This window comes from Silurus aristotelis (assembly GCF_946808225.1).
Source record: "Silurus aristotelis genome assembly, chromosome: 7".
In the NCBI taxonomy this organism is placed as follows: Eukaryota; Metazoa; Chordata; class Actinopteri; order Siluriformes; family Siluridae; genus Silurus; species Silurus aristotelis.
The window spans coordinates 8,848,422-8,861,368 of record NC_139580.1 but is presented as its reverse complement, the minus strand read 5'-3'; the positions used below and the strand labels follow the sequence as shown (position 1 = coordinate 8,861,368).

At 38.0% G+C, this 12,947-nt stretch overlaps 1 protein-coding gene across 3 annotated transcripts; it reads right to left on the bottom strand.

Annotated features, from left to right (window-relative positions):
* Positions 1 to 13: 13 nt before the first annotated feature.
* LOC310729223 (soluble guanylate cyclase 88E-like) lies at positions 14 to 12,415 on the bottom strand. 3 transcript variants are annotated; one of them, XM_083547272.1, is made up of 20 exons: positions 12,372 to 12,415; positions 12,107 to 12,199; positions 11,888 to 12,012; positions 9,377 to 9,517; positions 9,076 to 9,215; positions 8,813 to 8,947; positions 8,535 to 8,658; positions 8,099 to 8,218; positions 7,849 to 7,933; positions 7,650 to 7,736; positions 7,063 to 7,180; positions 5,921 to 6,050; positions 5,489 to 5,635; positions 4,781 to 4,927; positions 4,510 to 4,666; positions 4,001 to 4,110; positions 3,808 to 3,897; positions 2,437 to 2,583; positions 1,886 to 2,023; positions 14 to 182 (listed from the first exon to the last, which is right to left on the bottom strand). In XM_083547272.1, the coding sequence occupies exons 3-20, from the start codon at positions 12,005 to 12,007 to the stop codon at positions 48 to 50; spliced, it is 2,271 nt and encodes a 756-aa protein (XP_083403398.1). In that variant the 5' UTR covers positions 12,008 to 12,012; positions 12,107 to 12,199; positions 12,372 to 12,415; the 3' UTR covers positions 14 to 47. The 3 variants fall into 3 exon arrangements, with proteins under 3 accessions (XP_083403398.1, XP_083403399.1, XP_083403400.1); XM_083547273.1 differs by having other exon boundaries at positions 11,888 to 12,199; XM_083547274.1 differs by lacking the exons at positions 12,107 to 12,199; positions 12,372 to 12,415 and having other exon boundaries at positions 9,377 to 9,486; positions 11,888 to 12,009.
* Positions 12,416 to 12,947: the final 532 nt, after the last annotated feature.

Sequence of the window (12,947 nt, the reverse complement as noted above, 5' to 3'; positions counted from 1 at the left end):
TACTGTAATATTAGTGATAGAATGAGTCTAACAGTGATGTTCAGTGTTCAGGATATGGAACACATGGTGCTTTTCTCAGAGCAGCGAGAGTCACAGGAGCCTTCTGGAGACTGCATGATAGAGTCCCGGCCATCAAATTCTGGCGATTCCATCTCGATGTGAGGGTCTTGGAGACCACCATCCTGCAAGGCATGTTCACGATGTGAAGAATAAATGAGCAGATAGAAAGAAAAACAGATAAATATCTACTTTTGAGTAATAGATGTCTGTCCTTGGGGATTCATTTTATAGCCATTTTCTCAAGTGAATACTTGCATAGCTTGAATTATTAAGAAAATTCAAAAGTAATGTTTTCAATCATTTTTACACTAACATTTTATTTTCATATTTAAAACTTAAATTAAGTAAGGATTATTTTTAATATTTCTTCTTTAAAAAGAGTGAATATACATATAAACTACACTATGTCTATTTACTTGTTTTGCTCGACCTTAGTGCAGCTTGTGACACCATTGATCACACTATCCTGCTTGTTAGACTTGAGAACGTTGTTGGAATAAAGGGAATAGCTTTCTCCTGGCTCAGGTCTTATTTGACTGATCGCTATCAGTTTGTTGATGTAAATGGTGAGTTCTCCACACTCTCTGAGGTAAAGTAGATTTTTCTTAGGTAAAGGAGCAGATCTGGAGGGATCATTGATATAGAGTGTTTGGTGAACTGGGATTTTTGTATGCTGTCGTCCCCTCACACGTGCACTCGGGTTTGTTGACGGTGGTGTGGTGGGTCGTCTCTTATCCCAGAGATACCTCATGTCCGTGTTACCTTCTGGCTCTTCCTTTTAGTTATGCTGCCATAGCGAGTCTTGCCGGAGTCCTTAACTATCATATATCAATAAGGACACATAATAATCCATATCCTTCTCTTCCGGTCACCCCTCTTTTCTCTCTCTCTCTCTCTCTCTCTCTCTCTCTCTCTCTCTCTCTCTCTCTCTCTCTCTCTCTCTCTCTCTCTCTCTCTCTCTCTCTCTCTCTCTCGTTAAACATGGTCCTGAGGTTCCAGTGACCACAGTTCCTGCCCCTCTTCCCTCCGATGATCTTCCCACTTCTTCCAGGCCTGCCTCTGGATAGTGTCCTCTTCGATTGGAGGCCATTTTTTGCAGCTGGGGACGGTTTCTCATCAACGCTTTGGGTGGTTCTATGAAATTTTGAAGCAAGAACGGGAGCGCTGAGGATGGATTTGGACTGTAGATAATGTCAACAGTCTTCTACACTGACTCAGGACTACAGTTTGCTTCTGATCACCATCACTGCACCCTGCAACATTGTATAGCTGCAATAAATGAAAATTCGGTGCAACCCAGATGAGGATGGGTTCTCTTTTGAGTCTGGTTCCTCTCAAGGTTTCTTCCTAATGCCATCTTGGGGAGTTTTTCCATGCCACAGTTGGTTACAGTGCATTAGTAAAGTCAGGTAGTGATGGCAGGTGAGGAGGCCTGGCATTCAGTCAGTGTTCAAAGTCATTCCAAAAGCGTCCAATAGGGTTGTGGTCTGAGCTCTATAGCATTCAATATCTTCCACTTCATATCATATAAGCCATATATTTATTTAGCTGGCGTTGTGCACAGAAGCATTGTCATGCTGGAACAGGTTTGGGTACACTATTTCAGGAAAGTTGAGAAAAAATGTAATGCTAGCACATCCGAAGATGTCCATATCGTGTATATATCAAGGTCATTTGAGATTACTGGGCTACCAGGACGACAGTGTTTCTATCTTCAATGATTAAAAAACAATATAAAGTTAAATTTTCTATGTGTATGATTTGCTGTTAACAAATAATTTAAGGTACCCCTTAAATATTTGTGAAACCAAGAACTAAGTGCAACCTTGCTGACAGACAGCTCTTCTGCTCTGCCCTCTTCCATAGACTCCTCCAGAGAGTTGCCAGATGTTTCCATTTTAATACGTTGGGAGCGGATGGACTTCACATCGTCTTCATCCTCACCTGTTACTGATGGGAACACCTGCAGAAACAGTTGATGGTCATTATGTAAAATGGCAGACTAGATAGAAAATGAAATAGAAATAGTAAATCAAAACACACAAAATCACCTACCACAAAATCTCTGTCTATTCATGGGACTTTTTAAAGACAGGATATTTTACCATGGATTATGAAGGTTGTAAAGGGTTAAGATGGGTCTTTCCAATAAATAAATAATTAAAATTTAACATTTAAAGATATTAAGGATAAGTTATAAAAAAAATTAAGTTAAAACACAAACAGAAATAAATAAGTCAATTATACAGTGATATTTTTAATGATGCAATTCACATATTGCTCACATAGCAATATATATTAAATGTGTTAATTATTAATATTACAATATGCTTATATATTTAGTATATGATACACTGTATGTATATATGGTTATACCTGTTCCTCTTCATCAATAGGAGGTTCAGCAGCAGAGATTGCAGCCTTGCTGATGGTTTGAGCCTCAAACTGAGGGCAGGCAGCCTGTGCATTCCCGTCTTTATCCCGCTTCCCTTTCAGCCAATACGTCTCGATCTCCACATTACCCTGCCACATAATTAGGATCTTTAAAGCATTTAAACAGATAGTGCTTTCTGGTTTTATTAAATGCCATGTGCTAGAGGTGCCTGCAGACTCGCTCTGCTCACTGTAATGTTTTTGAAGACATGGGGCTTGTTTCAGCAACAGAGAATTAGAAAAGTTTAATCATACAGGGCAATAAGAAGCATTCTGCACACAACCCTGGAGGAGAGGAACATAAGTGGAAATTAATTTGGTCTGCCTGTCCATACATCCTCCACAGAGTGGACTTAGTGTTATGAAACAGTCAATTGGATTGCTCTGTTGGTCTTAAGTGAAATACCATTACAGCCTGGAATGAAATAAGAATCTAAATATGATGGATTATGTGGAGTATAATACACTGCCAGTTTCAGAGCAAAAGACGCCCAATACTAACCTTTAATTAAAATCTCCTTGGGATCAATTTATACTTTAATCCATTGCAGTGCATTGTGGGATTTTATAAGTATATTCAATATTGTCCATTATACTACTAATCATGCCTGTAAAATATCCAAGACCCAACAAATAGTGCACAGTGAAAAGGTGCAGGTTTGGAAAAAATATATAAGATACAAACCGACAACAGACAAAACAAGATGCCCATTGAGAGAAAACAAAAGGACGCAAGACTGTCTAACAAATATATATTATATATATGCAATACATTATAATGAGACCTAAATCTGCAAGTCACTCTTTAATGAATAGTACAGTATGTATGTTAAATAGGTACAGTAAATATGTAATAAAATACATAACTGATGTACCAGTTCTTCCATGTTGTATATTCAAGTTCTTTTGGTAAGTTTTTTGTGTGTGTTTCTTACTTAGATAAGTCACATATACTTGCATTATCTGATGTCTGGTAGCAAGTAACACTACTTTGTTACATTATGTGTTAAAGTACCTGATGTCTTACTAAATTCTACTTACAAACCGTTAATTATTGCATTGTAGCATTCAGTGCTGCTGTACAGACTGAAAAGCTTTTCACACTTTTTCCCCTACCACGTTAATTATAATCCATTTATATTTCAAATTTTAATTCTTTGCACTTAGAATTTTTCCATATATATTTAGTCCTTAAATTAACTGGCCCTATTGGCCAGTGGATCATATTAAAACACTAAATAAATTATGCAATGTAATATGTATTTATGCTATTTGTTAGTATTCAGATGTGCATTTCTAGTTGCACCTTTTCACCTTAATTGTTATTGTTCCACGTCTTTCAAAGATAAAGTGACTGCCCTTTAGGTGCTCATAGGTGGCGCTGCTGAGCTGGATGTGCATCTCCTATAAGAAACACAGACACACAATAATCCAACAAATTAAATCAATCAATTGCTCGCTGCAACAAAAAGTTCAAGAGTTTACACCCCTAAACTTGTCTGTGTACCTTTCCATTGCTTTCCATGGCAGACGCCGTGTGGACCGTATCACCATGAAGACCGTAGCGAGGCATTTTGTGCCCAACGACGCCAGCAACAACCATTCCAGAGTGGATGCCTGAAAGATGCAGAGTTCATGTGCTGAAGGCCAAAGGTCACATACTTTGGATAGTGAAGGTTACAGGGGTTAGAATATAGTGTCTGAACTTAAGCTTGAAGCTTAGTACTGTCTCTGCCAGACTCTCACTGTCTGTTTGTATTGTCCTCTTGTATTGCCTTGAAAGTAGGCATATTAATATATGGGGATACATTGTCAAAACAAAGCAGCCTAATCAAGCAGCAGTTGTTTTGTCAAGGTTGCAAACTTCCTGCATATTCCCTTACTCTGCATTGACTAGCATTAAGCATTTAACTAGCTTACTAGCTGGCAATATGTAACTCTGGCTCCAGTTCCTTATGAATATGCTTCAAGTAGACATGATAAAATCACAAAAATAAGGTTCAGGAGAGAACACACCCACTCGGATCTGAATGTTGTTTCCATTAGACGGGTCTTTGAGGTGGTCAATGGAACGCACCATGTCCAAGGCCATATCACAGATGTTATGGGCATGGTACTTGGTCTTCTCTGGAGCTCCTGCTACAACCATGTAGGCATCTCCAATAGTTTCAACCTGGAACATACATACTGTACACATCAAAAAGATCATGTGGTTATCACTAAACTGAAATAACCCCCCATAACCACATATGCATATTGATACATGAATGCGACCTCAAATTCCCACCTTGAAGACTCTGTGCTTCTCGCTGAGTGTGTCAAACAGGGTGTACATAGTGTTGAGCATGGACACCACCTGCATGGGAGTGATGTGGCTGCAGATACGTGTGAAGCCCACAACATCACTAAACAGGATGGTCACGTCTGGGAACACCTGGGACACATTTACACACAACACAGATAAATTTGGATCAAGGTTTTATGGAACATTACATATCCAAAGGTAGCACAAATATTAATGACAAAAAAATTTCAGACAAAAGTTTGAAAAAGTCAACATTTCTGCACATAGCTGAACCCGAGCTGTCCTCAAAAACATTAGTGCCTGGTCTCAATAATCCACTTGTTAGCTAGAATTGGAATTCTCCACAGCAACACTCCAAAATCTAGTGGGAAGCATTCCCAGAAGAGTAGAGGGTACTATAAGATCAAAGGGGGCTAAATCTGGAGTTAGCTGTTCAACAAGTACATACAATATGGGTATGATGGAACAAAACATCTATGGCCACATAGGGATATAATCTGTAAAATATATCATAGTTTTATTCTCCTGTGTTTTATATTGTACTCACTCCCACTTGGGTCTATCTTACTGGTGGTTCCAACCACCACTAAAGACTATATACTGTATAGGTGTTCGTTAGCCCAAATGCTGGTGAAAAAAAGAATTGATTATGAGACAATACAGAGATGTTTTGGTGAAAAGGCTTCTAACCTCACACGTGTTCACTGCAGGTTCCCCCTTACGCAGCCTCTTAGCCACAGGTTTGGGAATCATCCTGTACAGCAGGTCATCTGTCTTCTTCATCTCATAATCCAACATCTTCATGCTCTCCTCCAGCTTGCTTGACTTCTTCTGCTCCTGGGAAAAAAAGAGGGAGCAAGGATGAACAGAATGCTATCACTATGACTATAAAAAAAAAAAAACACTGGCATATTAAAAATAAATCAATCCACTGAAGCATATGCATGCAAAACCTTGTTTTAATTCTAATTCCTCATATCATACACCGATTTAGTAAAACAATAAGTTTGATAAGGGTGCATATTGAGAAAGACATCTAATAAATACTAAGATATTAGAAAACTAAATAACATGGTTGTTCCTTAGCCCACAAGTACACACACTCATGACCACATCAAGTACCTGTATGAGAGCTCGCTTGAGCTCCTCAGATTGCTGGGTTCCTGCCAGCACCAGGTCCCTGCTGGAGTCGTGCATGCTCAAATCATTAATGTACAGCCCAGTTTTAAACATTGCGCTCAGGCTCTCCATTCTACAGAAAAAAGTCACACATATGCACAAACACAAATATGTCCTTACATAAAATCTCATCATAGATAATGAATAAATCGAATTAGATGACTGAGATGACCAATAAAAGAAATCATGCTTCATTTGCTATTCAGTCACAATATATACCAAGTATATACTGTGGATATACAGTATGTGTCATTAGAAAACCCATCAAATGACATTAAGGTTAAATTCCTTGCGTGTATCATATATCTTTGCAATTTTGCCTGGAAAAAAATGATTTTTATAAATAAATATAATATATATATATATATATATATATATATATATATATAACCATGCTATTTAGTATATATATATATATATATATATATATATATATATATATATATAACCATGCTATTTAGTATATATATATATATATATATATATATATATATATATATATATATATAACCATGCTATTTAGTATATATATATATATATATATATATATATATATATATATATATATATATATATATATATATATATATATATTCATTCATTCATTTTCTTCCGCTTATCCGTAATTCGGGTCGCGGGGGCAGCAGTCTAAGCAGGCCCCCGCCTTCGACTGCTGCCCAATCCTCACAGCACCGTCCCTTACGGTCCCTCCTGCAGGTGGTGAGCCCACGGGAAGGCGGCCCCACGTCACTCCGACGTCACGGACCTTGATATTTCCCTCGTAAGGGACCCCCGGAGCATAGAGGGTTAAGGGCCTTGCTCAAGGGCCCAAGAGTGGCAGCTTGGCGATACCGGGGCTTGAACCCCAGACCTTCCGATCTGCAACCCAGCGCCTTAACCGCTGGAGCCACCACTCCCCCTGTATATATATATATATATATACTAAATAGCATGTTTTTTTTTTTTTTCCATTTATTGATTTATTTTGGTGTTAAATGTATTGATTTATTTTCTTCTGTTTGTATACATATGTGTATTTATATATATGTGTGTGTGCGTGTGTGTGGTGTGTGTGCATGTCTAACACAGGTGTTCCCAGGAAGATGATGGATTCCCACTCAGGCATGTATCTCATCTGGCCTTTCAGTTTGAGGCAGCGGCTTCCATCGCCCCAGCTCTCCATGGCATTGGCACTGTTTCCATCTAACCAAGCACACACACACAAATACGCTCACACAAATCATCAAACCCATAATAAGTGCTATCAGAACTTGTCAGTACTCAAAGGTGCCACAATAATTTTTTTTTAGTTTTTGCCAATTTCAAACATTACTATAATGAAACTGTGGTTCAATAATAAACCTGCATTATAATCATTTTACTACAATCCAAATAATTTACAATAATTTTTTTTATAAAAAATTTATATATATATATATATATATATATATATATATATATATATATATATATATATATATATATATATATATATATATTTTTTTTTTTTTTTTTTTTTTTTTTTTCAATTTAATAAGAACAAATGATTTTGAGAAATATACCAAATATTTTGTTATAAATGGCAGAAAACAGTCTGCACAGTTTTCTTTTCTGACTGTTGAAATAAGATGTGTGTGCTTGAGAAAGGAAAAGTTGAAGAGGGATGTCTGACCTTTGTAGTCATCTCCAATGATAGACTGGAAGGCCATGAGTTCCACATCTACATCAGCAGTGCGATTAGCATTCTCATAATCAGAGTCTGTGATGAACAGACAATACGACCAATTCAGCACTGATCCTGTGCTTTTATTAAATCTCCGCTATAAGGCTTTGATGAAACATGTGCAGTTTTTAAATAGGACCTTCCTTACTCTGGACTCTATTATGAAGGTTTCGTTCTCTCTTCACAGGCTCTTTAGACATGATTTCAAACAGGTTGTTAGGGTGAGAAATGATCTGGAACAAAAGACCTAGACTGATTTCCATTCATATTTTCAAATATAGTGAACAAAATTTAGTTATTTTGTTTCAGCTCAGTGTTTCCCTTATAGGTTAGAGAAGGTTAGGGCAGACAAAATGAATGGCTAATCATCACCACTATTCTGAGAAAGATTTACACACCATGTTCCAGGTAAACTCCACTAGAGGGCGTGCCAGGAGGAAGGCATCGTTAATTTTCTTCCCATCCAGATCAGGAAAGACAGTGGCCAAGCCAGAGCCAACATTGTGCACCACCATGTCCTATTGAGGACAACCAGCATTAAATTATATAATGAGACAAGGAAAGCAATAAGAAGAAAAATAAATAGCGGCAAGAATGCAAAGTAAAAAAGAGGTGCGGAAAAATGTAAAATAAAGACACAGGAAAAGAAGATGAAAAGAAGAAGAACAACAATGAAAAATGATGCATTAAAAGGAAAATAAAACAAAGTTTGGACATAAAGGCAAAATGAGACTAGATTAGAATAGAAAAAAACATTGAAAAAAAGAGAAGAGAAGAGAAGAGAAGAGAAGAGAAGAGAAGAGAAGAGAAGAGAAGAGAAGAGAGATACTGTACCTGTCTGAACACAATGTTGAAAGGAAAGACCTCGAAAAAAAAGTCACTAGTGATGGGTAGAATCTCCTGCTCCTCTTCATCCTCTTTCTGGATGTAGCGATAAGCTGAGTTATCAAAGTTCAACCTTCAAACCAAGTCACACATGGGAAGAAGAATTCCTTAAGGCTATTCTTTACGCAAATATCACTCCATCCTCACACTTGAGAAGTGTTTTAACAAACCCAACCTCAAACCGAGGGAAGGTTTGCACTGTGCAATGAATGTGTTAGATATTATACCTCATAGTGACGTGAGAATAATCTCCCACCAGCTGCTCAGACAGAACTTCAACATGAATGTCTGTGTCGTAGAACTGTTTCCCCATCTGCCTCAGCTGACCCATAGCATAGTGCAGGTAGCCTTTTCGCTTGCTCCTGCAGACAAACACCAAACATGACTCTTACAACTTACACAAGCTGTAAATAAACCATACTCAGGTCAGTACTGATTTCTCATTTTGCATTTAACCGTTGAAGTGTCCTGGTGAAGGTGTCTCTCCTACCTGTAGTGCAGTGTGACTCCAGTAGCAGACTCCTCCTGGCAGAAAAAGGTGGGTGGCTGCACTTTAGGGTAACTGAAGCGTAGATACTCGTGCAGGTTATCCAGGCCATTTACAAAGTCACGCACATGACGGCCCAACACCTGTAATACACACACAGACACACACACACACACACACACACACACACATTTGCATGTAGTTCAAGTGTTGGGAACATGGGAGCACACATATCATACATTTACATTCTATATTACATACACAAAGTGAAGCCAATGAATGCCAATGAATTACTAACTCTTACCTTGAGAATGCGATCGTAACCGTACTTCCCGACAAAACCCAGGAAGTAAACGCCCCAGGAGTTCATCAGTTCATTATAGGGAGTGCCTGTGACACCACTTGCTGCTTTGGCTATGCGTGGGATTACACTTTCACTGTAGACCTACACAAACGTATATTCTTATACACAGTGAGGAAAATAAGTATTTGAACACCCTGCTATTTTGCAAGTTCTCCCACTTAGAAATCATGGAGGGGTCTGAAATTGTCATCGTAGGTGCATGTCCACTGTGAGAGACATAATCTAAAAAAAAAAATCCAGAAATCACAATGTATGATTTTTTAACTATTTATTTGTATGATACAGCTGCAAATAAGTATTTGAACATCTGAGAAAGTCAATGTTAATATTAGGTACAGTAGCCTTTGTTTGCAATTACAGAGGTCAAACGTTTCCTGTAGATTTTCACCAGGTTTGCACAGACTGCAGGAGGGATTTTGGCCCACTCCTCCACACAGATCTTCTCTAGATCAGTCAGGTTTCTGGCCTGTCACTGAGAAACACGGAGTTTGAGCTCCCTCCAAAGATTCTCTATTGGGTTTAGGTCTGGAGGTCATTGTCATGTTGGAAGACCCAGCCTCGACCCATCTTCAATGCTCTAACTGAGGAAAGGAGGTTGTTCCCCAAAATCTCGCAATACATGGCCCCAGTGATCCTCTCCTTAATACAGTGCAGTCGCCCTGTCCCATGTGCATAAAAACACCCCCAAAGCATGATGCTACCACCCCCATGCTTCACAGTAGGGATGGTGTTCTTGGGATGGTACTCATCATTCTTCTTCCTCCAAACACGTTTAGTGGAATTATGACCCAAAAGTTCTATTTTTTTCTCATCTGAACACATGACTTTCTCCCATGACTCCTCTGGATCATCCAAATGGTCATTGGCAAGCTTAAGACGTGCCTGGACATGTGCTGGTTTAAGCAGGGGAACCTTCCGTGCCATGCATGATTTCACACCATGACGTCTTAGTGTATTACCAACAGTAACCTTGGAAACGGTGGTCCCAGCTCTTTTTAGGTCATTGACCAGCTCCCCCCGTGTAGTTCTGGGCTGATTTCTCACCTTCTTAGGATCATTGAGACCCCACGAGGTGAGATCTTGCATGGAGCCCCAGTCCGAGGGGGATTGACAGTCATGTTTAGCTTCTTCCATTTTCTAATGATTGCTCCAACAGTGGACCTTTTTCACCAAGCTGCTTGGCAATTTCCCCGTAGCCCTTTCCAGCCTTGTGGAGGTGTACAATTTTGTCTCTAGTGTCTTTGGACAGCTCTTTGGTCTTGGCCATGTTAGTAGTTGGATTCTTACTGATTGTATGGGGTGGACAGGTGTCTTTATGCAGCTAACGACCTCAAACAGGTGCATCTAATTTAGGATAATAAATGTAGTGGAGGTGGACATTTTAAAGGCAGACTAACAGGTCTTTGAGGGTCAGTATTCTAGCTGATAGACAGATGTTCAAATACTTATTTGCAGCTGTATCATACAAATAAATAGTTTAAAAATCATATATTGTGATTTCTGGATTTTTCTTTTTTAGATTATGTCTCTCACAGTGGACATGCACCTACGATGACAATTTCAGACCCCTACATGATTTCTAAGTGGGAGAACTTGCAAAATAGCATGGTGTTCAAATACTAATTTACTCACTGTATGTATATATATATATATATATATATATATATATATATATATATATATATATATATATATATATATAAATAGCTTTTTTTTTTTTTTTTTTAATATCGGATACCCTGTACTCTGTATTTCCATTAACAAGCAACATTTTGTCTGTTAATTAACAAGAAGAAAGATACAGCATCAAGAAGGAATAAAACACTTGTGCTGTTACAAGAAAATAATAAACAGGTTTCTAAGGTTTGGGGTAATGTGGCCTGACGTGAGGCTGAATAACTTCTGCACCTAATAGTTGATTGTTTTCAACACAAAATATCCTGAAGTGTTCCTGAAACTAATAAGCCAAAAAATACCTCGTCATGTTGCAGAGAAACTACAAAGCCTTTTATTTGGTAGACTTTGCCACGTCAGAAATGGAAAGTTTTTGCTCGGAAAAAATTTGGATTTAGATGTTGAAATATTATAATGGTATAATACTATGGCAGTCAATTGGCAAGAGTGATCCCAGTGAACTGAGTTGAATATATCTTAAAATATATGAAATTCTTTTCTTTCGGCTTCTCCCATAAAAATATATGAAATAATGATTCAAAATTTTGATAGAATTTAAGTTTTTCAGTTTCAGTTAAATATACAGTAGCTGTAATATCTGAAAAGTTAGACACAGCACAACCAAATAATATCCTAAATTTAATTTGTCAGAATTTGTCTTTTGTCAGAGGTCTCTCGGAATGTATATATTTTAAAAACTTTTAGTTTTCATTCTACTTCTGTAACATAAAATCTAGATTGGAAAAGTACATGGAGATTAAAGATGCAATCTCTCACCTGGTGTGTAACAAAGGAGTGAAGTCGGACGTCTGCCCTCTCCCTCACCAGCTTCCACACGTCGTCCCCATACGACTCCTTAATGAAGTCGTGCAGACTCTCGCACAGCAGGCCATACATGCTGACTACATTCGAAATACATATTATGCAAATTCAGAGGCCCTTTTTTTTAGAACACACAAACAGGCTTACTCATTTTGGAGTGGATAAATTACTCACACTCAAAACTGTAAAGCCTTGGTCACACTATCTTCAGAAACTTTGTGAGACTGATCTTTGTCAAAGAAAAGCTTGATGAGAAATATCAAGAACCTGTGGAGAAAAGTGATGGCAGAAATGCTCATAAGAGGTCCATCAGAAGACATATAGTTTGACCTAAATGAGAAACTCAGCTTGCTTGTCTTTTCTACTATTTACTTTGAACACACAATAGTCAAATGCTTGATGCTAAATTAACAATGTTCTTGCTACATTATTAACTGACCTGAGTCCTTCTGACACAACAGAGCTGTTGCGAATCTGTCAGGTGGCACAGAGCTCATTTTTAAAAGCTGGCCCATTTATGTACACTCTTGAGAGGCAGAGCTTATTCATTGTTAAAATGTCAACTGGTGCTGACATGACTGGATGTCTGCCAGTAGCAGCTTGATGCAAGGCAGCTTTCAATCACACATGTTTCTAAACTTAAGGACACCTTCACTGATAAGTACGAGGAAAACCATTAAACCAAATGGGAAACTTAATTATGGTCTGCATTGCAAATGTGTGATGTTGCAAATATTAGTCAAATATACTGTATTTGGGATACACTATATAGACACAAATTTGTGCACACCTTGCCAAGAGGTTTGTATGTGAATTTTGAATATCCAATTTAACATGTAGTCCCCATTTGCTATTATAATAAACTCTTGAAGAGATGTTTCACTAGATTGTAGAGTGTGCTTGTGGAGATTTGTGCTGATTCAGCCACATTGGTATTCGTAAAGTCAGGCACTGATGTAGAATGAGGAGGCCCAATATTTTTGTGTATAAATATAAGTCAGGGTAAATACCTTAA